This window comes from Canis aureus, chromosome 19, assembly GCF_053574225.1.
Source record: "Canis aureus isolate CA01 chromosome 19, VMU_Caureus_v.1.0, whole genome shotgun sequence".
NCBI lineage: Eukaryota > Metazoa > Chordata > Mammalia > Carnivora > Canidae > Canis > Canis aureus.
Window position 1 is genome coordinate 56,732,355 of NC_135629.1, and position 25,625 is coordinate 56,757,979.

Sequence of the window (25,625 nt, forward strand, 5' to 3'; positions counted from 1 at the left end):
GTTCCAGGAACCCACCCGTCTGGTTCTAGAACATTCCATCAGCCCAGAAGCCTGACCCATACACACTGCCCCCCGAGCGCCCCATGCGTGGACAAGCCCGTCCTGGCTGTGTCACACATGTGGACTCGCGGCCCGTGGGGCCTCCCGTGTCCGGTCCCTTCCCTGAGCGTCCTGGGCTCGGGGTCCGTCCCCGGCCAAGGGTCGCACCCTTTATCTGTCATCTGTCGCCGGACGCGAGGCTGTGCCTTCTGGGCGCCCGCACATGCGGTCCGGGCAGGGAGAACTCGTCTTGCCGACCTAGGCCGGCGCGGCTGCCCCACGGTCACTCCGGGTCTCCCCGCGGGCCACCGCGGACCTGTCCCCCGGGGCGGCGGCCCACGCCCCACCCCCGCCAGCCACACAGGATGGTCGCCATCCCGCCACAGCCTCGCCGACACTTGCCATCTGAGCGCAGTCCTCACGGCGGGGGGCCGCGGCCCGTATTTCCCCGTGACCCCCGAAGCTCGGCGTCCTCCCACCAGCTGCCGGGCCACCCAGGGGCGCGGGGACCGTCCTGGCCTCGGCGGCTCTGCCTCGGTCCTTGCCAGGCCCAGCAGGACGACACCGGGCCCGAGGCGCAAAGCGACAAAACCTCCTGCATTTGACCAAATGCCGCGCCTCCTGCACCCGGATCGTCGTGCAGCCAAACGGGACGGTGAACCGGCAGCTTGTGTCCCGTGATCCGTCACCCGCGGCCAGCGCCCCGACGCACAGAGAAGCGGACGCCTCGGTGGCTTCACCTTGACCTTTTTTATTTGCGTTTTTTAAAAACAATTAAATTAGAATACAAATATTAGAAAACCGCGGCCCGCAGCTGCCAGTGCAGCCGGAGGGGAGCTGCACAGCCGAGTTTATACAGTAAAACTGAATTTGCCCTCGGCCAGATTGATGTCCCTTTCTTCTTCAGACCTGAAACGGTATTGCTTCCTGACTAGAAGAGCTCTGTTTACACAAAGGAAATTATTCTGGGGCGGGGGGGGGGGGGGCAAGGAAAAAAAGCAGAACAGAACGGAGGGCAGAGGCGGTGGGAAAACCAAGCATGGCCTCCAGAGGACATGGATGCTGGGCGGGGGGCCGGGCACCCAGCTGTGGGTTCCTGGAGGCATCTGGGGCAGTTGTGGGGGCCCCCCGCGCTGGCCGGACCCCCGAGGCCGGGCGAGTCGCGGAAGGGTGGCCCTTGGCCCGGTCCTGTTGGAAGACGAGAGTGAGGCTCCCAGGGGAGGGGGGGCCAGGCAGGCCTCTACCCGTCGGAAAACCCAAGAGCAAGAAGAGGGGGAAGGGGCCCCCCCACGTGGAGAGGGTGGGGCGGGAGTCCCTGCTGCCCCTCGGGTAGTGGCCGCCTGCCCGCCCGCCCCGCCCGCCGAGGAGGGCCGGTGGTGGTGGTGGCATCTGTGGACATCTGCGCTGTTCCGTAGGGAAGTTAACCTGAATTGGAGTTACCGAGGTAGCTGGCTAGAGAACTGAGACCCCCCCACGCCACACGCCGCCGCACCCTGGGGCCCCCGCCTTCCACGGGGGATCCTGGCCACATGCTGGGTCTTCAAAATACCAAGTTATTGCACTTTCAAAAAATACAACACATCTGTGGCTAAACCCTCCCCGGCCCCCCACCCCCGGCCCGCCCCCCGTGCCCCCCGCCCCCCTCCCCGCCCCAACCCACTCCATGGCTTCTTGGCTAAAATGCTCCCTGCTCGGCGGCGCGCTCCAGGGTCTCTGGGCGAGAGAACGTGTTTGCAGAGAAAAAAAAGCAAAGGAACAGACGAATGTCAAAGTCGTGGCTGCTGCCAGGGAGGGGGGCCGTGTGCCCTTCAGTCTCCCCGCTGCCCCCACTACCCCCACGCGCCCTGTCCCCCTGCACCAGCTGGAATGGTCACTGGAAGAGGCGAGGCGGGGCTTCCGAGAGCGCAGCCCCCGGTCTGCCCGCCCCTGCCCAGGGCCGGCTTTGGCTCTGGGGCTCCGGCTCCGGCTGGGGAAGCAGCTGTGTGGGTGGCTTGCCTTGTTTGAAAGAGTTTGATTTTTTTTTCTTTTTTTTTTTTTTTTGTACTTTTTTTTGTCATTTTACTTTTTTTTAATCCTCCGATAGGAGAGTCCAGAGGTACAGGTGCCAGGAGCCAGGGAAAGGGGTGGAAAAACAAAATGAACAATAAAAAGAAAAAAAATCACTCCTCCCTCTGTACCCCGAGGCCCGCCTGCGCCCCATCCGCGTGGGTGAGCACCAGGAAAGTCGAGTGTCCAGCCGGTGGTGGTGGCGGTGGTGGTGGTGGTGGTGGTGGTGGCGGCGCCGGCGAGCAGTCAGCAGGCCGACACCAGGCCCTTCTGGAAGGGACAGCGTCGCTTGGGCCGGGGGCCCTCCTCATCCTCATCCTCTTCATCTTCCTCATCCTCTTCCTCCTCTTCTGAGGATGATGAGCTGTCCAGCGTGAGGTCCACCACGTCGGCTCCTGGCTTCCCGTTCTCAACACCGCCTACCGCGCCGCCCCCTCCACCAGCGCCCCCGAGCGCGCCGCCGCCACCACCACCACCATTGACGTTGGGGGTGGACAGGAGCCCGTTGGCGTCCGAGGTGCCTGAGGGCAACAGGGAGAGGTGCTCGCAGCGGGGACACGGAAGCCAGTGAGGCGCAGGGACCCGGGACATCCCCTGCGCCTCCTCGATCGCCGCTGGGTCCCCAGAGCCCCGTACAGGGCCCGGCACACGGCGGGCGCCCCGTCTGCCCCTCCCTCAGGAGCCCACTCACCGAGCACGAGGATGGGGCACTGCGGGCTGCAGCTGCGCTCCTTCTCGGCGCGGATGGGGCACCACGAGCCGTCCACCAGGTACTCAATCTCGTCGGCATCCTCGCACTCACTCAGGATCTTGGAGAGGAGCCTGGGGGGGCGAAGGGCTGACTCGGGCGGCAGGGCCACTGTCTCCCCACCCCGCTCCCCTGGACTCGGAGGAGCTCGCTAAGTAAGTCACTCCCTCCTTTGCAGAGGCGTTTCTAGGATGGCACCCAGCAGGGCCTGCGCCCTGAGGGCCGGCTCAGCCGCCCCCTCTCCCCCCTCTGAGCGAGGGGCCTGCTCGGGCGGGGCTCCGCGTGCCCGCAGTTAGCGCCCTGCTCGGGGCACAGGGACTGCCCTCTGCTCCACAGCAGGAGCCCAGGGAAGCTGGTCTGGGCCCCCTACCCTCCCACCCTGATTCTGCGCTGTCCCTGTTTACGGACGAGGCACCAGGTGTGGGCAGGTGGGCCGTGCAACACGCAGCCCCCTGGAGCGGCTCTGGGCCGGGCAGGAGGTAGAAGGGGGCCACTACATCCCTGCACATGTGACAGCACCCACAGCGAGCCAGGCCCAGCGGGACGTGCTCTGGCCCTGGACGCCGTGCCACTGACGTACTGGCAGCCAGGCCCGCTTTACAGATGGACAAACAGGCCTGGGGTGGTGGTAAGCTCCCCGAAGCCAACGAGGCCAGAAAGCAGCCCCTCTTGGGTCCATTCCTGGCCCTGCCACTTCCCGGCCACGGAGCTTCCATCTCCCCGCCCATGAGGCGTATGCAGCGCCCACCACATGTAGCAGCTGGGGGCCCACGCCAGGTACAGGGCACGCGCGTGCCCCAGCAGCGCTGCACCACACCACCCCCGGCACTTGTTTCACGTCAAAGCTGCATCTGCCTCCAGGAGACTCCAAGCACCTCGGGTGCAGTTGCACAGAAGGGAGGCCCTTTCCTGCTCCAGGACACCCTGGGGCCCTCCCTCATCACACTCACAGACCAGCCACCGCAGGGCCACTCTGCTGTCTATGGCAGGCCCCACGGACACCTCCCAAGGGAAAGGCCCTGTCCACAGCGCCTCCCCCTCCTCCAAGCCCAAGTGAGAGCACTAGGTCTTTCTGGTGAAGTTCCCCATGCCCTCCTGCCCCACCCCAGGCCCAGCCGGGAGTGCTCTGAAGGCACTCTGGGACAGTCCTCATGGGCGCCCCCAGAATCACCCAGCTCCAGTACAAGGGTGGGACAAAATAGCCAATCCTCCAGGAAAATGCACGAATCAAGGACCCTGCCTCCAGGAAGCCTCCCTGGCTATGCCCAGGCCCTGGGGATGCTGGGACTGTGGTCTGGGTGAGGCACAGCCACACCTCCAAACCCCAGGCCCATCTGCCCCTGGAGCTGTCGGAGCTGCCGCCACTTGAGCCTGGGTGACCCGCTCTAGGCCTGTGGGGGTGGGGGGAGAGGCAGGCACGGGGCCGCACAGCTGCCAGACCAGGAACAGAGCAGCTATTCAGCCCTGGTCCTTGTGCCCGGCCCCAGGGGCCTCCTCACTCCACCCCAAGGCTAGACGGCGTGGGGGCACTGGGGCGCGGCAGCTCAGCCCTGCAAGGGAGGGGACCCGGGCTCCGAGCTGGCCTGGTCACCTATAAGCTGGGCACGCCGGGGCAGGTGATGGCCCCTCTGAGCCTCAGTCTCCTCATCTGTAAGGTGGGAACGATCAAGGCCCACCTCCCGTCATAGTGGGCGGGGATGGCTTGACGACAGCCAGGAGTGGTGACCCGATGGAGACAAGCACCAGAACTTGGGGACGGATTCATGCCAAACCCCTAGAGGCCACGGGCATACCCCCCGCAACACGCGTCTGGGCCCTCACAGACTGCCAGGTGCAGCGTGTGGCCACAGACCCAGCCTGGCCACGGCCTCTCTCCCTCCCCACCCCCCCAGCTCTGGGGACAGGACATGGGTGTGGTTGGCGCCTGGCAGGAGCTGCTCGGTCAGGTGCTGGGCTCAGTTTCTGGAACCTAAGACCTGAGCAGTTTCCCTTTTGGGGAGAACGGCCTATTTCCTCTTGTCCCCCCTCCACTCCGTGGCACTGTGGGGGGGACCTGGTGGTTAGGTCACGGGGACAGCCTGGCTGCACACTGGCGCCACCTGGGAAGACATCACAGGGGGTATAACGGAGACCAGGCTAACTGTTGTGTGGGAAGCAGCTCTTTGGCTTGTGCAGTGGCCGTGAGGCTGAGGCTTCCCAGGGCTGCTGCTCAGCGCGGGGGGAAAGCAGGCTCCAGATCTAGGGGGTCACAAGCACCGTGGGCTTTCTGGGCCCAGGGCGCCTAAGCTAACAGCCTCCACCTTTGTAGCCAAGGCCCCGAAGAGCCCCCTGCTGCTCCCTGCCCCAAGGAGGGCTCCCCAAGCAGAGGGCTCCCCAGAAAGTCAGGTGCCCCAGGGGGCACACAGGGCCACCCAGAGCCTCACCCGTCGATGATGAGCTGGTCGTAGGGGGCTGGTTTGTCGCACACGGGGCACATCCAGGTGGGCTTCTTCTCGTTCATCTGGAGGTAGAAGACGGCATCGAAGCACTGCAGGTGGGCGCAGGTCTCCGCCCGGCAGGGCACTGACAGCCGCATCTTCACCAGCTGCGGGGAGGGGGTGGCGTCAGCGGCCCCCCGGCCCCACACTGCTCACCCTGGAAGGCCCCACACCGCGGGCATACCCCGACTCACTGGGCAGATGAGGGAGACCCGCACGCCGGTGGTGGCGATCTCGCTGTCGGGGTCCAGACGCAGCTTCTCTTTGACTGCAGAGAAGGGGATGGCTGTCGTTAGTACAAGGGACAGAGACGTCTGTGGGGTCGGAGCCAAGAGGCAAATTTTTCTAGCACCTGCTGACGCCAGGGTAAGACAGTGCACACATGGAGCAGCCCAACATCCACCTCCCAGGAGGCTGGGATGCACATCTCGGGGCCAGAGCCAGGGCTGCGAGGGTCACCTGTGGAAGCGTCCTGGCAGCGGATGGTTATTCCGGACAACCTGGCATGCCGACGAGGCAGGCCGTCCCAACAAGCCCACCCTGCTACACATTTCCACAGCCCCAGGCCTCTCTTGGGAAAAAGATGGGAGCCCACGGGGCCGTCCACCACGACTGTGTATCCCACACAAATGATCCCTGATTCAGCAAGAAGGGAGACGGGCCGCTCCGGAACGGTCCTGACGGCTCCGCACCACATGTGGGGCGAGGACGACCAAGGCTCCTGTCCTGAACACCCCAAACCCTGCAGGGCACGAGCGAGCCCCCAAGCACAGCTTCTTGCGTGACCAAGTCCACCCAACTAAGTAAAAGCTGACCGGCGCCTGAAGCCAGAGGCCTCATGGAAAATGCTGGCAACAACATGCAAGGCCCCCTTCTCAACTGTGAACACAGACTAGAGGAAAAACTAGAAGAAAACGCATGCAGAGCAAACCCTGGGGTGGACCCGCAAGGAGTTGCGGGGTCTCCCTCCCTCTGGACCCTTTCAGGCTCGTTCTGTCTGCGTTTGTTCTGCTCTCCGTGGGAATGGGAAACCGGCCGACAGACGCCCAGAGGACAGACTGACCGCAGACCTGCCCCTCCTTCCTCCATGCAGCCCCTGCAGCCCCTCCTCCTCCCCCCACAGGGTTGGCACATCCCCACCCCACTCCCCAGCTGTCCCGAAGGCCACATCAGCCCTTCACACCTCCATGTGAGTTCCCACCTCGGGACTCGCCTCTCTGGTGAAATGCCAATGATGACACAGGCACATCAGTTTTTGAAGCAAGGCCCCCTCCCCGTGACACAGAAGGCTGGGGCTACCGGTGAGACAACTACAGGACTTCCCGCGGCAACTAGAAACCCAGTGGCCTGGCCTGAGGCTGGCTTCAGAGAGGAAACCGGACCATCGGAGTCAAGCAGGGGCCCCACATCCCATACACACTGCCCCCGACAGCACTGCGGCCCCTGCCCCTCCCAGAGTTCCACGCCCCACCTTGTGGGCCGAGGTTGAATCCTGCCTGCCCCCAGGCTAACACCTGCCCCTCTGGTCAAGTCCGGCATTGTCCCCACAGGGAGACGGACAGGTGGGGGGCGCTTATGAAGAAAGAGCTCTTTGAGGGAAGTGGGAGGTGCTGGGGTGGGGTACACAGGCGGGAGCCCTGCCACTTTGCGCCAAGTGTCCCCAGAGGTCAGATGGAGACCCTGCCAGGTCCCTCGGCCCAGGACTGTGAGATCTGGTCAGAAGGAGCATCACCGGAGAGGGCCAGTGACTCGCCCGAGGCCACACAGCCACCATGGACACAGACACGAGAGGAGAAACTGATCTGGTTTTGTCTGCCCGTCCTTGGTGGTTCACGTTCAGCCCTCGCTGTCCCCCCGGCCCCCTTAACACAGCCAGTCTGGTCTCCATCACCGCCCCGTACCTGCAGCAGTGAATCGGGTCTGCCCTGGCCGCCTGTGCCCCAGGCCCCCACCTCTCAGCACCCCGGCTCACTGGGCTGGGGGACCCGCCTCCCACGGCCCTGCCTCAGGGCCTCCTCGCAGGCTCTTCTGCTGCCCAGCCCCCCTCCTCCCACACCCCCTGGGGTGACACAGGCCCACAAGCTCACCAAGCGCCTTGCACAGCTCTGGATGCTTGACCCCGATGGTTTTCAACCTCTGCAGCAGCTCTGAAGAGGTCAGCTGCCGCACCAAGTACAAGGCCACGGAGTAACTCTGGGGGCAGAGGTGGGGGAGGGGTGGTCAGGCCCAGGCAGGGCTTGTGGGAGGGCGGCAGTGGTGGTGGGGGGGACAGGCGGGCAGCACCCCCACCCCACTCACCTTGCCGTAGTTCCCCCAGGTCACGGTGATGCGGTTGGTGGCCGAGGACAGGTACATGAGGTGGGTGAGGTTGATGGGGCGGCAGGGCCTCTTGGGCTCCACTCCAGGCTTATTGGAGGGGTAGTAGCCCTGGAAGCAGACATGGGGGCTCAGGCCTCAGAAAGATGTTCCCTTGTAGGCTCTCTGCCCCATCCCGCACAGGAGGTCCCACTCACCGGGACTGAGCAGTAGCTGTGGTTGACCTTCACGGCGATGTTGGGTGGGTACTGGTCCTCCTGAGGGCCGCTGGTGTCTGAGTAGCAAATTCTGCAACAACAATGTGGACCGTGAGGCCAGCAGGGGCTCTGGACAGAGGGGCGGCCCTGAGAGGCAGATGGGTGCGGGGCCAGGGTGGAAGAGCCCATCTGGCAGGCGGATCACAGTTCTGGATGGCACAAGGGGCTCTCCGGGCTCCGGATCTGGTCTGAGCGAGCCTGTCCTGTCCACAAGCAAGGACAGAAGGCAAGAAGAGAAGAGGAGGAGGGAGGAGCCCAAGAGAAGCTGCCAGGAGAGAGAGGGGCCTGACAGGGGTGCACCCGGGGAGGACACGGGGCTACGGCCAGCAGTGGTCCAGGCCCGCCTGGGCTTACCTGAGGACGACCTGCACGGCCTTGATCCCGGGCTGCAGTTCTCTGTGTGTGCCGAGGAATCAGAGGGGAGGAGAAGAGGGGTCAGTGAGGCAGGAGAGCACTCGGCCCACCAGGCTGCTCCCTTCACCTGCTACCTTCCCTGGCAGCCGAAGGTCAATGGCTGTTGACTACAACATTCCCTCCTGTTTACTCACTGGTGAATTGGGCAAATGACCTCCTCTCTTTGTACATATGGGGGGGTGTCCATGGGATATATTAAGTCAGTTGGTGGACTCAGGCCTGGCATGTGCCAAGTGGGCCAACAAATGGCTGCTCCAGTGGTGATTCCGGTCTCAGCTGGAGATCAAAGGGCCTCAGACAGCAGGACTGACAATGGCCTCTGTCCCTCAACTGTTATGGCTTAGTGTCCTCATCAGGGCGATCCTGCCCCTGCTGGACCCCAGGCAGTGCCTGGGGACAGGTGTGGTTCTCACAACAAAGGGGACTCCTACCGTCCAGTGGGGGGCGGGGTAGGGGGAGGGGGCTGGGATGCTGCTCAGCCCCTCAGGGTGCCTGGGGCACCCCACTCCAAAGAGTGACCCAGCTCCAAAACCAACAGTGCGAAGGGGAGCCCCATTGAAGGGGAGGGTACACCAGCCCACCTCTGGGGGCTGCAGGTCAAAAATGGTATGAGCACGCAGACTGAGCACAACGCCCGGGACATATGGCAAGTGCTGAGCACAGAGGGCAGGGCTTCTGCTTCCCTCCTGCGGAGCACAGGGTCTACAGCAGGTCTACTGAAGGCTCCCTAGCCCAGCCCTCTAGATGGCCCGAGACCATGCAGTCTACTGCCTGCCACGGAGGCCAGCAGGGGTGCAGGGAGCAGCGCACCTGGAGTTCCGGATCAGCTCCACTTGCCTTGGCGTCAACGCAAAGATACATGGGCTCTCTTGAAGCTTCTCATTATTCTGTGGAACTAAAGATAAACGCAGAGTCAGGGTTGCCTCTGGTCCCCGGTACAGAAGCCAGCCACATCCACTTCCATGGGCCAGTCCCTCCTTAGACTGGGAAGCTGGGAACAGGAGGTTGAGCCTCACTCAGGCAGCTGGGCCTGTGGGATGGAAGCAAGACCTCTAAGGAAGAAGTGCCTCCGATTCAGGGAACACCCCCAACCCTGGAACGGCCCTGGGAAGCAGCAGCCTTCATGGCTCTCTGGGGTTCAGGTCTCTAAGGAAGACAGAGAAGCCCTGGGCTCAGGGAAAGGAGCCTGCTGGCTCGGCAGGACGCAGTGGGACAGCCTGCATGCCCTTGGGCCAGCTGCTTCACCCGGAGCCTGTAAGATGCCAGCAACAACTCTAGCCGCACCTTGTATGGCTGTTCCAGGCACCCGCGGGACAGAGGTCCTGCCTCGGTCATCCATGGCCAATAGTGGCAGAGATAGGAGTGAAACAGTGAATCTCCCAAGTGCACAAAACAAGAGTCACGGAACAGCCCAGCTCACAGTGGGAGGCATGAGGGCAGCAGGGAACACCATACAGAGCCACACCAGCCATCCCAAAGCACCCACTGGGTGCAGAAGTAGAGGAACATCTGCCAGCAGATGGAGACCATGTGGTGACAAGCTGACTCTCCACTCTTAGTTATAACTGCATCGAGAACCCCTGGGGTGATCAGAAAGTCTCTGAACTGAATGAGAGTATACAGTGCTCCAAAACTTGGGGGAAGCAGCTAACACAGTCATTAGAGGCAAAATCATAGCTTTAAACGCTTCTGTTAAAAAACACAGAAAAAGGTTTTGAATGAGTAACTTGCATTTCTTCCACAAAAAACTAAAAAAAGAAGAGCAAACTAAGAATGAAGTCATTAACAGGAAAGAAATTAAAGATAAAAATAGAAAGCAACAGAGAAAATCAAGCCAGAGTTCTTTGATAAACTAGCTAGAATGAGCAATAAAAAAAGATCGTAAACATACACACTGTCAGAAACGAAAAGGTAGACAGTAGTACAGATCCCATGGTCTTTTGGTTTAATATTGGAATGTAACAATTTTATGGCAATCAATTTGAAAACTCAGATGAAATGGACAGACTCTTCCAAAGATCCAAATGACCAAAACTAGCAACAAAAGATAAAGGAAGTTTGAGAAGCCCTTTACCAGTTAAAGAAACCGAACTCAAAATTAAATACTTTTCTGGGCAGCCCAGGTGGCTCAGCGGTTTAGCGCCACCTTCAGCCCAGGGCCTGATCCTGGAGACCCAGCCTGCTTCTCCCTCTGCCTGTCTCTCTCCCTCTCTCTCTGTGTCTCTCATGAATAAATAAAATCTTTAAAAAATAATAATAATAAATAAAAACTTTTCTGCCAAGAAAATCACAGATCCAACTGGTGAGTTCTATTAAGTTTTTATGAAACCATATAAACATTTATGAACTTTCAAAAAATAAAGAATTGCTAACTCACTTTACAAGGCTGACATGACCCTGATTCTAGAACCTGACAAAACAATATCAAGAAAGGAAAATTATAAACATTTCTCATGAACACTGTCATAAAAATTCTTTAGAAAATATCAGCAAACATCCAGGCCCTTGGGATTTAGCTCAGGAATGCAACATTGGTCTAAAACCCCTATACATCCTCTAGCATGGCTAAAACGGAAAGAGCAACAACTCCAAGTGCTGACAGGGATGCGGAACGAGCAGGATTCTCTGCTATAGGCACAACCCCTCTGGAAAACTGTATGGCAATTCCTAACAAAGTTAAACATGTACCTACCCAGTAACTCAGAAACCCCACTTTTAGGTATCTGTCCCCCATATAAATGGAAATAGGTCTACACAAACACTTGCACGAGGACGCTCATGGCAATCTTATTCCTGAAGAGACCTAAACTGGAAACTGCTGAATGCCTGCCAATGGAAAAACAGATAAACAAGCAATGGTAGGTTCACACAGTAAAATAAAACTGATGACCTAGACAAGCGCCCAGGCATATCTAAAAGTCAGGGTGCCGAACCACAGTCGGCAGATGCCCAGAAGTACCCGCTGCACGTGTGCTAGGCCACGTCCACAATGGGCACAGCTAACCCACAGTGACAGGAACCGGAATGAGGGCTGCCTCTGGGAGTGTGGGAGGCGAGGGATGGGCAGGGGGGCGAGGGGTTTTACATAACGGGTATGTTCCGTTTGCCGGTGTTTGGGTTCCTGGGGTACACTCACTTAGCAGGACTCCGTACATAAATTATACCTCAACTTAAAAATACACCTATACTGAATAGGGGTGCCTGACTGGCTCAGTCAGGGAAGCGTACGACTCAATCCTGGGTGGGGGTTGTGAGTTCAAGCCCCACGTTGGGTGCAGAGATGACTCAAAAATAAAATCTTAAAAAACCTAACCAATGACACCGGAAAGCCGCCTGATCGCAAGACTGGATGAGACGTGGCTGGCAGGAACGGAAGCCTGGAGGGCAGGCCATCTCACTCCATCTGCCCACACCAACACACAGCGTGGGACACAGCGGCCCGCCTGTTCTTAGAAGCCCAACTGCAGGCGTGCTCACACACCACGGATAGGCGAGGCCCGCGGGCAGCCAGTACTCAGAACGGTTTCCATCCGATGACTGACGACCTAAGTGCCCGCCGATCTGGTCTGGTGAAGATGCGCTCCAGAACGGCAGACAGAGGCAGAGTACGTGACCCCCAACACAGCGAAGAATCCAGAAGCTCTTCACACTGATACAGAGTAGCTTCCAAGATGTTTTCTTCAGGTGACGGCAGGTGGTGCGGGCAGGTGTGCATCACACGCAGACTCCAGTCGCCGGCAGAGAGAAGGGTCGGCGCAAGTGCATGTCTGCTCATCTGTGTGACAGCCATCTCGGGGCTGGGGGCTCTGTGAGAACCGGCCACGGTCACCCCCTCGGAGTAACTAGGAAAGGCACGGTGCCAGCTTTCTTTGTACCGCAAACCCCTTCCAACAGAGCTGTACATGCTGTTCCCATAAAGGGCTGGAGTGTAAATAGTTTTGGTTTTTAATGAGCTACGTGGTTTCTGCCTCAATGTCCCTACTCTGCCTTCTACCACAAAAGCCATCAGAGACAGTAAACGGACAAATGGGCATTGCTGTGTGTCAATACAGCTTGGTTTAGTAGAAGAGGCAGCCAATGAAGTTGGCCCCCGGCCCTAATCGGCCAACTCTTGCTCCAGAACCTTCTGAATTCTAAACCACAGCAGCAGGTAACCTATTTAAAAAGCAGACACAGGGACACCCGGTGGCTCAGCAGTTGGGCATCTGCCTTCGGCTCAGGGCGTGACCCCAGGGTCCTGGGATCGAGTTCTGCATCGGGCTCCCCACAGGGAGCCTGCTTCTCCCTCTGCCTGTGTCTCTGCCTCTCTGCCACTCTCATGAATAAATATTTTTTTAAATAAAAACAATAAATAAAAATAAAAAGCACACACAATTTTTTTTTTTTTCCACAATTTGGATTTAAAAACAGCTCAGGGTCAGAAGCCAGACCACCCAGGGTTCATACCTGAGTCCTGCCTGGGGCACACTATCCCCCCCCCCAACCCCTGGGTGCCTTCTGTACACGGGACCCATTTCTCAGGGCAGAGAGCTACATGCTTGTTTATTGAGGGCCTGGTCAGTCCCTGCAGAGTCCTGGTTAGAGCCCCTGAGGAGGGCCATCTAACTGGGGAGTGGGAATGCACAAAATCCACCTGCAGACGTGCCCAGACCTGCCCAGAAAACCAAGGGGCAATTATTTCTGACGGGGCGGGACAGCGCAGGGGTGCTCACATACCCTCAGCTGGGCTGTGACAGCTGAGTGAAGCCAAGAGTACCACCCTCAACCCCACCCACTGGTCAGGGAGCTGTCCCCAGAAACAAGGAAGGCAGGTGAGTTCTATCATGGGAGACCAGGAGTCCGGGGTCCCCTCCAGGGCTCCCACTTCTATTTTTTTTTTTTTTTAAGATTTTATTTATTCATGAGAGACGGGGGCGGGGGGGGAGGAGGGACAGAGACACAGGCAGAAGGAGAAGCAGGCTCCATGCGGGGAGGTGGATGTGGGACTCGATCCCGGGACCCCAGGATCATGCCCTGGGCTGAAGGCAGGCACTAAATCGCCGAGCCACCCAGGTGTCCCCAGGGCTCCCACTTCTAGATGATGTCCCTGCGGGGACAACATTTGGATCTTCTGCTGCACCACTGGCCCCAGGTAGCTAATTGCTCTCTCAGGAAGCCAAGTAGCCAGTGGGAGGCAAGCTGCCACCTCAGCTGCAAAACAGCATGCCCTACAGAGGAAGGGGGTGGGGGACCCCCAAACCCAGGCCTCCATCATCCACTGCCAGTGGCAGCTCCACCCTCTCAGCTATTCAGGGCTGAGCCATGGGCAGCATCCACGATTCTTGGCACCCCCAACCGCCCCCACTCCCGCATCAATTCCCAGTTGGCTCCAATTTAAAAACACAGTAGCAAGGTCCCTTCCCCACCACTCCCGCCCCTCTGTTCAGTACGCAAAACCCTCGCTGGCCCCCTGGTTCCCCAAGCTCACCGCCTGCCACTCGAGGGATGCTGTCCCCACCCCCAGTGGCCTTGATCCCATGGCAGCCATCCTGGCCGCCACCTCATGCTCCTCACATGCTAAGGACAACCTGCCTTGGGGCCTTTGTATTGGACATCCCCTCTTCCAGAACATTCCTCCCCCAACTACTTAGATGGCTGATGTCTCTGAAGTCTACTCAAACGCTGCCAGAATGACAGCCTTCCCCAAGCACTTTTATTTAGAAACTGCAAGCCCCCCAGCCCCCCTGCAATCCTGGTAACTCCCCATGTCTCCTTGCCTGCACGATTTTAAAACTCTTACCTCCTGAGAATAACAACTTCTCAGCGTCTTTGGATGATGAACATGAAACCAACCCCAAAGTACCTCTGCTGTGTCACACAGGCTGCTGCAAAGCCATGGGGGCCCTGCCAGGTGGTGTGTGGACGAGAATGAGGCGTCTGTCCCAGGCCTCAGAGCCCCCCAGAAACTAAAGGGAGGGAACCCCCCCTGCTCCCAGATCCTCAGAGAACCAGCCTCTGGTTCAATCTAAGACACTAACAGAGAACCCCAACACGACTGTCTCTACTCCGGCTGCCAGGCCCATACAAACCACAACCAGCAAACAATGCTTAGTGACCTGAGCGGCCACTCCTGATATGGGGGGGGGGGGGGGGGGGGGATAGATAAAACAGTAGTTAGGACATTGCCACCATTTCAGAGGATCACACATGCAAACAAGAGTGGCAAGGACAAGCCCAAACCTCCAACAGAGGCCTGACTCTGTTTCATACAACACACACACACTTTTGACAAAAGTTTCAATAAGAAGCAAAAGTGGGCAGCCCAGGTGGCTCAGCAGTTTAGTGCTGTCCTCGACCCAGGGCGTGATCCTGGAAACCTGGGATCGAGTCCCACGTCAGGTTCCCTGTTTCTTCCTCTGCCCATGTCTCTGGCTCACTCTCTCTGTGTCTCTCATGAATAAATAAATAAAATCTTTAAAAAAACAGAAGCAAAGAAAAAGATCTCAAATCAGTTGGGACAGACCTGGTCTCCCTCCCACTGGCCTGTAGCCTCCTGCACCCTGGGGCCTGAGAGGGATCAAGGCTCGTCCTCCAGACCAATGCCCCCAGACCCACACATGGTCTCGAACTCCGGCCCCAGCTCCCCAGATGGAGAAGTCAAGGTCTGAGAGACAGTGTAGGCAGTACAGGTGGTGCTAGGGTGGCACTGGGGGAGGAGATGGGAAAACCGGTGCTCCGGGCTGGGTGCAGGGGCCCTTGCCAACGGCAGGGAGCCAGGAGGCACAAGCCCTGGGTCAGGGGCTCTGGGCTCACACCCCAACTCCTCCACCCAGCTGACAGGCTCTTGACTTGCTACTTATGAGATTATGGGGATGGGACAGGGTCACACGCTGAAGCAGAGCCAGAGAATGCCAGTTCACGGTGATTCTCACTGCAGCCCCTGAGCTGCTTCTCAGGTCCTGGACTGGGCGCCTCCTGCTCCGCTCTACACCATGGATGCAGTGACGGGATGAACCCTTTCCGGGCCCAGGTATTAAAGAAGAATACCTACAATCAAATAAGCCACATCAGGGCTGGCGGCAAGGACACAGGGGAGGACAAGGTGGTGATGAGAAGGTGAAGGAAGGTAAGGAGGAAAGGAAGGTGAGTTTCAGGGTAGCTGGCAGGGGAGGGAAGGGCCATGTGGCATCTGGGAAAGTGTGACAGACAAGGTTCAGCACACGGAAAAGCCCTGGGGCAACTCTGGGCCTAGTGTTTTAGAGGAACAGTGAGGCCTGTATGCCTGGATGGAGCACAGTGGGCAACGGGAAGGCAGAGAGAGAGGAGAGGAAAGCAGGAAAGAAACCAGGCAGAAACAGTGGTCACGTATGTTTTGAACAGAGGAAGTTTCCTCTGGCTTCTGGGGAGACTAGCGACGTGTAGGGAAGAAGCCAAGGAGGCAGCTGGGCAGCTGGGCTATTGGGGGTGCCCTGTTAGCCTAGTAGGTTGGCCCGCCGGCCTCTTGAGCTAGGAGACCAGACCTGGGATGCCACATGACCACCCAGGCTCTCAGGGCACAGGATGGACCTGAGGACCCAGGGAGAGAGCATGGGCCTTCATGTGCACCCTGGCTGGCCGCTAGACGGCACATAGGCCGCTCTGCCTCTGTGCACCCCGCGGGTTAACACCCACCTCAGAGAGGACCCCAGGAAACGAGACCTGGAAAAGCTCACCAGACTTTCGAGGATGCCAAAGCCCTCAGTACAGTCTCACTGGTCGCCATTCTCCCCATGGCCTGCCCACCTTGTGTTCTCCAGCCTCTCCCTCCCTCTCTCCTCCCACGCCACACTCCGCTCTAGTCACGATGACTTCCGTCCCAGAGCCCTCGTTTACTGCCAGGCCTGGGCCTGGAACACACTCCCCTCCTCCTTCCTCTCTGTCAGGCTAATGGCTACCCACCTCAGGTCTGGAAGGTGGTCTCCTCCAGGAAGCCTCCTGACTGCCACCTCCCCACATATATGTAACAAAGGGCCCCTGGCCCTGACTGCCCCCTACGAAGCCTGCACTCCCCAACCAGAGCATTCCTCTCCTGGCACCACTTATTCACCTTTAGTGCAGCTTCCCAGCAAAACACACCAGGCCAGGAACCCCACACCTCCCCTGTGGCTTGGGCAATACCAACCCAAAGGCTTGAGAGGCTAGATGAGGGATACACGTGTGACCTGCACAACAGGTGGGTGCTGGACCAGTGGTCCTCCACCAGCATTGGTGTTGGCTACCCCTAGGGGTACCGCAGAAAACCAGGGACACTTGAGAGTTGTCACAACATGGGGTGGCTCCTTCACTGCTCAGCAGCAAGGACACAGCCCCACAGCCTGAGATGCTGGCCACGGATTGCTGAGGAGCCTCCCGGAGCAGCACTGCACGAGATCAACGTGTTTCCTTCCTTCCACCCACAAGTCTCATGACGGCCTCTCCTTTCTGCCATGCACCCTGACAGAGGTCTGGGCCTTCCCAGTCAGTCTCTGGCCATTGCCATCTACCTTTAGGCTATCAGGTGCCCAGTAAGCCCCCAGCTGCAGTGGCACGACCAGGACAGTGTTCCCTGGCCCCACTTGGGTCCTGCTGTGGTCAAGAAGCAAGTGCCCCTCCCCTGGCTGGGATGGGTAGAAGAGCCAAGCTCTCTGAGCTAACAGGAGGCCTGAGGTCCAGAACCTCTACATGGTTCAAAATGGGTACCTCCCCACAGGGGTACAAGGCACTATGACTCAGGGAGGGGTCAGAGTCGGGAAGATGGGAAGACGGTAAGATGGTTGAGCACGTGGCCCCAGAGCCCCTTCCTCTGGATGCTGTGTGACCTTGCACCGGTCTCCCGACCTTTCTAGGTGCCAGCCACCATCCAGAAAGATCATCTGTCTCCTAAGGTCCTTCCAGCTCCATTATTCTCCTCCCCTCCCCCAACCCAAACATTCCACTCCCTGTGATTTATGTCTCCTCTGCACCCGGCGCGGTCTCCATCCCGAAGCTGGAGCTGGCTGGCGGCTCTTCCGGGGAAACAGACTAGAGTGTTTGGACCTCATTCTGGTCAGCAGGTCATGGTCAGGAGCGAGGGGGAAGGGGAAGCTGGCTGAGCTTGAGCCTCATGAAGTGGCTCTTGGGCAATGCCAGCGCTGCAGAAGTCACCAAAGGGAGGGACCCAGGTTGAGAAGTGGGTGGACAAAATCACTGGTCCTGGAACAGAGGGGACCGGACTGCTTCAGGGCCAGGTCTGTGCTCATTGAGGACTCTCCCTAGGAACCTGGCAGCTGCTGGGGGGTTCCTGAGGATGGGGGTTCCAGGGAAGAAGTATGTTCAGGACTGGGGCAGGGGAGTGGGTGGAAGCCAGGGCAGGGCGGGGTCAGCCTCTTTGTTCTGAGCCGCCAGCAGAGTAATTCCTGGTGTAGACAGGGGAGCAGACTCTCCCGGAGATCAGGTGACTGGGGTCCCCAGGGGCTCAGGGCAAAGTGATGCATTATGGGGCGGGAGTGGGAGCGGGCCATGCAGGAAGGAAGCCTATAGTCCAGGCAGGGGAGGGAGACCGCTGGCCCTTGAGTTCAAAGTCACCTCTGTCCCCCGCCCAGTGCTGAGCCTGACTTAACTGCTTCCCGGTGAAAACCCAGCCTCCCTATCATGAACAGCATCCCCGAGTCCTTAGAAACCTGAACCGTCAGCCTGACCTTCAGAGCCAGCCAGTCCCAAGGCCCCCAGAGCCTGCCGGAGAACCCCTGGGGGTAGGGGTGAATGGGTTCTAACATGTACAGAGGGGAGTGGGGACGAGCAGAGTGTGGAGGCTGGGATTGGGGGAGGAGTGAGGCTGTCCTGGAGAAACTCAGGTTCTCCAATGCTGCCGCATTAAGTTTACGACAGGTGCCGCTAGGGCAACTTACTCCCCACTTGGGGGCTGGTGACAAACACTGCAGAGAGAAGGCAGGAGAGATCAGAGCCTCGAGCCGAAATGGGGCCTTGGGACTCCAGAGCCTGGACGACCAGCAACTCCTCCCGCCACCTCCTTCAGCCTCACTCAGAACCACAGCCCCCTCGTCCAGCCTCACAAAGCTCCAGAGCTACAGGAAGGAGGAAGGGAGGCAGCCGCATCCCTCCCACTGCCCCCCAGCTAGGGCTGGACAGAGTGGGCTGGCTGGCATGTGGCTGGCGTGGAGCTCTCCATGCACAGAGGGGCCCCTTGGCTGAGCAAGACAGGATGCTGGGTCAGCAGGGAGGGAGGGAGTGAACCACACGGCAGAGAGCCCGGTGGGTGGGGGCACGGAGGGGCTGTGACCTCTGCCACGTTACAGAGAAAACCAACTCACAACCAGGGCCAGAGGCTGGTGTGCAGCGGGGGCTCGGCAAAGACGTGGGAGGTTGAAATGGAGATGGGGATGAGGGCTACAGGGAGACAGCAGGACCCACGGTGCCGACACATGCTCGGGGCACCTCCAGGACTGCCGGAGGGAACCTTCATGAGGGTGGGGTGCTCTGCTTGCTCCCTGCCATGTCCCCGGGGTGAGCGTCCCCAGGGAGGGCTTCCATGGGCATCCACCTGGCAGGTTCTCAAGGCAAAGAAGACAAGAATGATGACAAAAGGGGTCTCCAGGGCCACACAGGGACCCCGTCAAATCCAAGGGGGGCCAAGAAGCCCTCTTACTAGACTTGCCATCTGGAGCCCTGGAGGCGCAGGCAGCTGTGGCTGGTGGGAGCACATGAGGCCGAGGCCAGGCTGACGCCCACCCACCCCACCACTACCACAGATGCCAGAGAAAGACCAGGGGCCCATCCATGTGCAGCACACCATCAACCTTGGGAGTCAGAGAATTTCTCTATGGCAGACAGGAACCACAGGGCCCTGGCATTGTCTCCTACACTCCTGGCGGTGTCCCACCTCTTGGGAGCACAGCTAGCCATTCCCTAACCAGCTGGCCCATGGTGACCAGACTGCACCCCACTGGCCAAGGTTACTCCGAAGGCCGCCTACCAGGAAACAAGCCTTTTGCAGGAGGAAGGGAGATCAGATCCAACTTCCAGCCCCTCTGCCACAGGGAGTTAGAGCACACAAGCCAGCATCCCCGGTGGCCCCCAGAGATGCCTCCCTCCGATGGTCCAGGCCTGGCCCACAACACAGAGCTGTTCTGTGTGACTGATAGAGTGTGGCAGTTAGGCCACTTCCAAGCTGAGGTCATGGAGACGACTTCTAGCTGCTTCTGGCTTCTCCCTGTTCTACATCATTCACTCTCAAGTGCGCACACTAACTCTCCCACTCCATCACTGGTTCCAAAGGAAGCAAGCCATCATTCCACGCTGTCACGATGCTCAAGCAGTCTATGGAACCCACATGGCAAGAAGTGGGGTCTCTGCTGACAGACAGCAAGAAACCAAGACCTGCCAGCAAGCATGGGAGTGGGTGGCCCCCAGCCCTAGTCGGGCCTTCAGATGAGACCTGACGAGTGACCGTGTATCAGGTTGTATCAGGACCACTCCACTAAGTCACTCCCAAGTTCTAACCCTCACAAGCTGAGAGCAGATGAGTGCCTGTGGTGCTAAGCTACTGAGATTCAGGGTACTCATGAGACGACTCACCAGGTTGCTGATAGATCCAGAGGAGGCTCTTGTGCTTCCTGGGAAGGAAAGCCCTCCCACCCCCACCCCTTGGCCCTCACTGCTTCCCAGGAGACACTCTGGGTCAGTGACTATGGCTGGCCAGAGGCACTGCGAGAGTGCAGGTCGGGGCCCCCCACCCCCAGGTGGTGGCAGACTCACCCAGCTCTGTAGGCTTCAGCAATTCATCCAGCATGTTAAAGAAGGGAAGCTTCACCAGACGCACTTCCGGCTTGAGGGTCTTGGTGGGCAAGCGTCCAAGTCCATTCAAGTACTTCCCATAGAGCACGGGGTAGTCAATGTTGGGGCCCGAGAGGGGAGTCCTGGGCACCGTGCCAGCCCGATCGTAGGTTGAGTGCATGGTCAGGGGGTCCAGGGGCCGGTGGGGCTGGGGGACAGGCTCTGAGCTCTTCTTGGCGTAGCGCGTTTCGTACAGCTCCTTGATTTTCTTGAACAGCTCGGGGCTACAGTCAAACTGGACCAGCTGGAGGGCCCGGGTGACAAGTTCGTGTTTAAGTCCGCTCTTACTCCGGCCAACAAAACCCAGGAGCATCTGAAGGTCGGAGACTCGGAAACTCATCACCATGTTCTGGGGAAGAGCAACCACAGATACACACGCTCAGAGGAGACACAGCCAGATTCGGGGACTGCCAATGGGGCAAGGGGCTTCGTGGAGCCACCTGGGCCCTAAACGGGGGGGACAGCGAAAGGAGAGCCCATCAGGTGCTGCCTGGCCCTCCCTCCAGACCCCCTTCACTCTGGTGGGCAGGAGCAGGAGCCCAGGAGGAGGAGGAGGCGTAGGCACCAGGCCCACCAGCCCAGGCTCAGTCCCACTTCCATGACCTTGCTCACGCTGCCCGCTCACCCTTCCCTATGATGCCCCCTCCCAGCTTAACCCTGCTCCCCTCCACCTCTTCCTCCTCAAACCTTCCTCAGCACTGCCAACGCAGCAAAAGCTTCTGACCGCCCCCCCAACACACACCGCTGCCTTCTATTTTAAGTTCTCTTTTCCCATCTTCAAGCCTGAAAGCATCCCCAGGGCAGGAACTGGGAATCTTCCTTTACCCGTAAACAGTCTCAGCCACTCCCTAGCCAAGAACACTAATGGCCTCTGTGACCCTCAGTCTCTTCGTCAGGATGACAGGACCCACTTCGTTGGGATGTGGGAAGGACCAGATGAGGTAACATACGGAAAGCAGAGAAAATCAACGTTGGCCACAAACACATTTTCCCTTCAGTCTGGAGTATGGTAGCCACGACTTAATACCAATCACTCGCCAGGAACTGAGCTGCACATGTGATCATATACTCAACGCTGATTCTTATGACAATCCTGCTGGGCTGTGGGGAGCTCCACATGACAGCCAAGATTCAAACCTAGGCCTGACTCCAAAGCCAGGGGTAATTTCTCTCTATTGCACTAGGGGTGTCCACATGGGGCTGAGCACTGGTGAACATCAAACGTCTGCTGATCATTCCAGAAGGCCTTCTCTGCCTCGACCCTGTGGACGTTGGGACTGGATTGTTCTCTGGGGCGGGGCCATCCTGGGCACTGTTGGGTACTCAGCAGCATCCCTGACCTCCACCCACTCGATGCCAGGAACTCTCCCCAAGCTCCCGTGGTGATAATGACAAAGGTCCCCCAGACACTGCCAAGTGTGCCCTGGGAACAGTTTCGGCCCATTTAGAACCACGGGTCTGAGGAGAAGGCTTTGGGAATACAGCAGCCACGGAGGCTGTGAGCTGTGGCAAAGTGATGAAAGAGGTCTAGCAGAGTCTGGCACTTACTACCTGGCAGGGTCCCTCCGACTAAATCAAACCAAACACGAGAGCTCAGCTGACGCCAATGTTTTCTTTGGGGCGGCCTGACCATAGCCTGGCCTCGGGGAGACTCTGGGACGCCAAGGGGACTGACACTCCGCAATATGCTACATAAGCAAAGTATCCTTGAAGGATGGATAGGCCGGCAGGGTTTCAGGGCCACCCACACTGAGCCCCAAAGCTGGCCTGCAATGAATGAAATGTGGTGGGGAAAAAGAAACTTCCAGGGGAATGGGGAAAACAGGTACAAGTGATGAAGGTGTATATGGGAAGCTGGCGGGCACAGGGCAGGACAGCACCCAAGGAAACCAATGAAGCCCTTAAATTCAACTTGAGAGTCTGACAGTTAGAGGTGGGTGGGAACCCTGCCAGGGTGTTTACGTAGCAGTCTCACTGCCAGAAGGCTCTGGTGTTTCCCGTTTCCTGGCTGTTGAAGGGTGAGGCGTGTAGTCTGAGGGCAACACCAGGACTCAGGAGCTCTGGGTTCCTAGGCAACCCCAGGTCCTCTGTAGGGCCCCTCTGCACTTTGGGCATCTCATCTACCCATGCAAGATGTGAGCCCTCTAAGATTTCGGCAGCCGTCCACCAGGTTCCTGCTGATAGCAGAGAGGCTGTCAAGGCACAAAATGACAGATACACACATGTGGGGCTGCCCATCCTGCCTGCAAAATCTCAAGGGGGAGCCTTTTCCCGCTGCAGGGCCTTCCTCCTATTCCCACACTACAGACGTGGAGCGTCCGCCACACACCAAGCACAAGGGCTCTTTGCGGCCACGAATCTCACAAGGGTCCACGCCCACCAGGCAGGTTAGAAAACCGAGGCCCCGTGAAAAACGTGGCTGGCCCAGAGCCTCCCCACGTGTCAGTGGCAGGAGCCATCAGAGTCCCAAGGGCACTTCCTTCCACTCCCACCCAGCTATCTGGGGGCCTGGGGACCCCTCACATCCCAGCACACCTCCTGCCTTGGGACTTAAGCAATCTGTAGGCTCTCAGAGAGCCCAGAATGCTTACAAAAACACAAAGACTTCACCTTCCTTGGCCTGACTTCCTACCTTGAGCAGAGAAAATAGGCTTGCAGACAAGATGTTTCTTCTGGAAGAGGCCCAAGGCCTTGGAGGGGAGAGGAGACGTCATGTGGAAGCTGAGTGCCCTCCACGGAGCTAAAGGCAGGTGGGCTCGGTGTGCCGAGTCTGACCACAACACATCTTCTACCATCACCCCGCCCCTGGGAGCACCCTGCCCCCGCCATGGCCCAGCCCTTTCACCAGGTTGGACATCCGGAGCTGCCGCACAAGCATCCTGGGGCACATCCCTCAAGCTGCCATATGTTCACGACTCGGATTTCTCAGCAGCTGCCACCACCAAGGAGCCTGCCCTTGACACTGGGAGGGGGGACAGTGTGAGAGGGGCACAAACATTCAGGAAGAAGCCCCAAGCACTTTGCAAATCACTTCCTGCCATGGCTTCATCCTACCCGCCTGCCCCTCAGATCTGTGTTTATAAACAGCACCAGGCCCCCACGGCTTCCAGAGTCTCAACTCTGGGCTTGTTTGGAGCTATGTGGAAAAACATCAGCCTGGATAGAGCTGCCGCGCTTAACTTAACCCGTCTCGGGTATAGGTTCCTCTGAATGTGGCGGAAAGTTAAGGTCCTTATCGCCAGGAAATGGGAGATCTGTGCAAAATGCTCCCATCTCAAGGGGTTCCCAGACTGCCTCTTCTCCCCAAGCCCTCACAGGGGCCTCAGGCAAAGGCGGATTTCCAAGTTTACCAACAAGCCCCTGTCATTCTCCCTGAGGACCAGCCTGTTTTGAACTCCAAAAGACAAAATCTCCAGCCCCTGTTACTACAAAAGGCTAGGTAAGCACCTAAAAGAAGAGAACACTTCAACGACACCTAAGACACTCCACAGTGGCAGCCACAGACTAAAGAAAGGCACCCGAGGCTCGGAGCGAGCTGTGTCACTGAACAGAGGCTCACGTTCTAGAGAACTTGAAAAAAGGGTCAACTTGATTTAATTGGGGTGGGGGCCCCAGCCACCCGAGGGTCAAGTAGAGTTCATGAGATCATATTTCAAGGCCCTGGATGGTATAAAAGAATTCAGTCCCTACCTTCTGGCTGGGACTGGGACCGGGTGGGGGTTGGGGTGCACCCAGAGTCACAGCCCTATGGGACGGCTTTATTTGAGGGCTCCGGGGGTCCTCAAGCCCACTGGCTGCTACCTTGGGCATGCAGAGTTCAGACTTCCACATCTCCAGGGCAAGTCCCAATTTCTCAAAACCCTACAGAAGGGCAGAGTGTAGTACAGGCATTGAGGGGGACGCTCCAGGGGGAAGGGAACTGCATTTCAGATCTCCGCAGGAAGAGAAGGGAGATGGAGGGAGAGAGAGGAACAGGAGAAAGAAAACATTTACAGGTCAGGACCTGGGGAGGGAAGATCAGTGGGAGGGGAAAAGGCGGAGCCTCTGTCCAGGAAAGGTCCGGTCTCCCACCTCCCGGCCACCAAAGGCCTGGAGTAAACTTCTCAGGGAGGAAGGGAACAACCCCACTGTAGTGTGGGGCAAGGTACCTGGAAGACAGTACCCCTGGAACAGAAATGGCCTCTATGGGATGTGGAACCTGGACCCCAAAATGGAGCATGAGGGAGAAGCACTAGAAGCACTAAAGAGAGAGGGTGGAGAAGCACTCTCCATGAACCAACACAAGAAACCAGCAGAAGGGAAGAGGCAGCCTCAGAAGCCAGAGTTGGGGCGTATAAAGGGATCTAAAGTAGGTTCTGGGGAGCTGCGTAGACACAGTACCACCTCAGTAGAAGCACTTGGGAGTATAAAAGAAACAGCCGGCACAGGGTCTAATTCTGTTAGCGTGAAGTTGAGAGACCCCAGGAGCAGAGTCCAAAATCTCACAAACGCTGTCCCGAGAGTAAAAACGGGGAGCAAGGCAGAGCCCAGGACCCAAGACCGAGGAGACGGGCACGGAGGAAGGCTCTGAACAGGGAACAGGGGCAGGGCTCCATCCCAGGCGGGAGAGCAAACTCGAGAGACCCGGTGCCCACTCCGAGGGCGAGCGAGACGGTGTCGGGAGGGGGGCGGGGCTCCGGGACCAACGCGGGAGCCGAAGCAGGGGGGCGACCTCCAGCCCGGGGTACAAACCCCCAAGCGGACGCGGCGTCTGGGGGGTGCTTCGGGACCCCGGCCCGTCACCCCGGGCGCGGGAAGCGGCGGCACAAGGGGCACGGGGCCCTTCTGAGCAGGGAGTCGCCAAGCCCGGCCGGCCTGCTGGGCAGGGAGGCTGAGACCCAGGGGCCGACCCTCGCTGCCACGGGGGGCGGCGAGGCGAACACGCTCCCCCAGGCCAAAGAGCAGGAGCCCGGCTCGGGGCGCGGAGGGGACGAGCAGCCCAGCCCGTCAGGCTGTCCGGGAGGCGCGGCCCTGCGCCCAGGCTCCGGGAGACTCGCCCCCAACCCCTCGGGCGGGCGGGGGGGCGACCCCGCCTCACGCCCGGGAACCAACCCCCAGCGCGGAGGCTGGGGTAAGGTTTGGGGGGCCCCGCCCCCGGCCTCCCCGCCCCCCGCCCGCACCCGGCGCGCCAGGGCCAGGGGCGGGCGAGGGGGCCGGGCGGCGAACCGCAAGCGGGCCGCGCCGCGGGGCCCCGGGCGGAAGGCGCAGACCTCCGCCCGCCGCCCGGCCCCCGCCCCTTCTCCCGCCCGCCCGGGCCGGCGCCGCCGCCGCTCACTCACTTTGGCCTCCACCAGCTCCGCCGCCATCTTGGCCACCAGCGTCCCCCGCGCCGGGAGCCCCCAGCCGTCGCGTCACGTGACCGCCCGCCACTCGCGGGCGGGGCCGCGGCGGCGGCCAATTAGCACCGCGCGCCCTCCTGCCCCCCCCCGGCGCGCGCTGCCCTGCAGTGCGCAGGCGCAT

General features: G+C 59.3%; 1 protein-coding gene across 3 annotated transcripts; it reads right to left on the minus strand.

Moving 5' to 3' along the window:
* Positions 1–770: 770 nt before the first annotated feature.
* PIAS4 (protein inhibitor of activated STAT 4) lies at positions 771–25,582 on the minus strand. 3 transcript variants are annotated; one of them, XM_077860466.1, is made up of 11 exons: positions 25,445–25,582; positions 20,049–20,475; positions 9,108–9,192; positions 8,238–8,279; positions 7,824–7,914; positions 7,609–7,737; positions 7,398–7,503; positions 5,505–5,578; positions 5,257–5,417; positions 2,777–2,907; positions 771–2,606 (listed from the first exon to the last, which is right to left on the minus strand). In XM_077860466.1, exons 1-11 carry the CDS (start codon positions 25,469–25,471, stop codon positions 2,332–2,334), a joined length of 1,548 nt encoding a protein of 515 aa, XP_077716592.1. In that variant the 5' UTR covers positions 25,472–25,582; the 3' UTR covers positions 771–2,331. The 3 variants fall into 3 exon arrangements, with proteins under 3 accessions (XP_077716592.1, XP_077716593.1, XP_077716591.1); XM_077860467.1 differs by having other exon boundaries at positions 20,049–20,573; positions 25,445–25,523; XM_077860465.1 differs by lacking the exon at positions 25,445–25,582 and adding an exon at positions 22,972–23,031.
* Positions 25,583–25,625: the final 43 nt, after the last annotated feature.

Excerpts from the sequence above, each read along its gene's own strand:
- PIAS4 (XM_077860465.1), bottom strand. The coding sequence starts at position 23,016 with ATGTGCCCCAGGATGCTTGTGCGGCAGCTCCGGATGTCCAACCTG. Across the intron at positions 20,476-22,971 it reads AGCTCCGGATGTCCAACCTG|AACATGGTGATGAGTTTCCG; the intron begins GTGAAAGGGCTG and ends GCTCTTCCCCAG. Across the intron at positions 2,908-5,256 it reads GACCAGCTCATCATCGACGG|GCTCCTCTCCAAGATCCTGA; the intron begins GTGAGGCTCTGG and ends TCGCCCCCCCAG.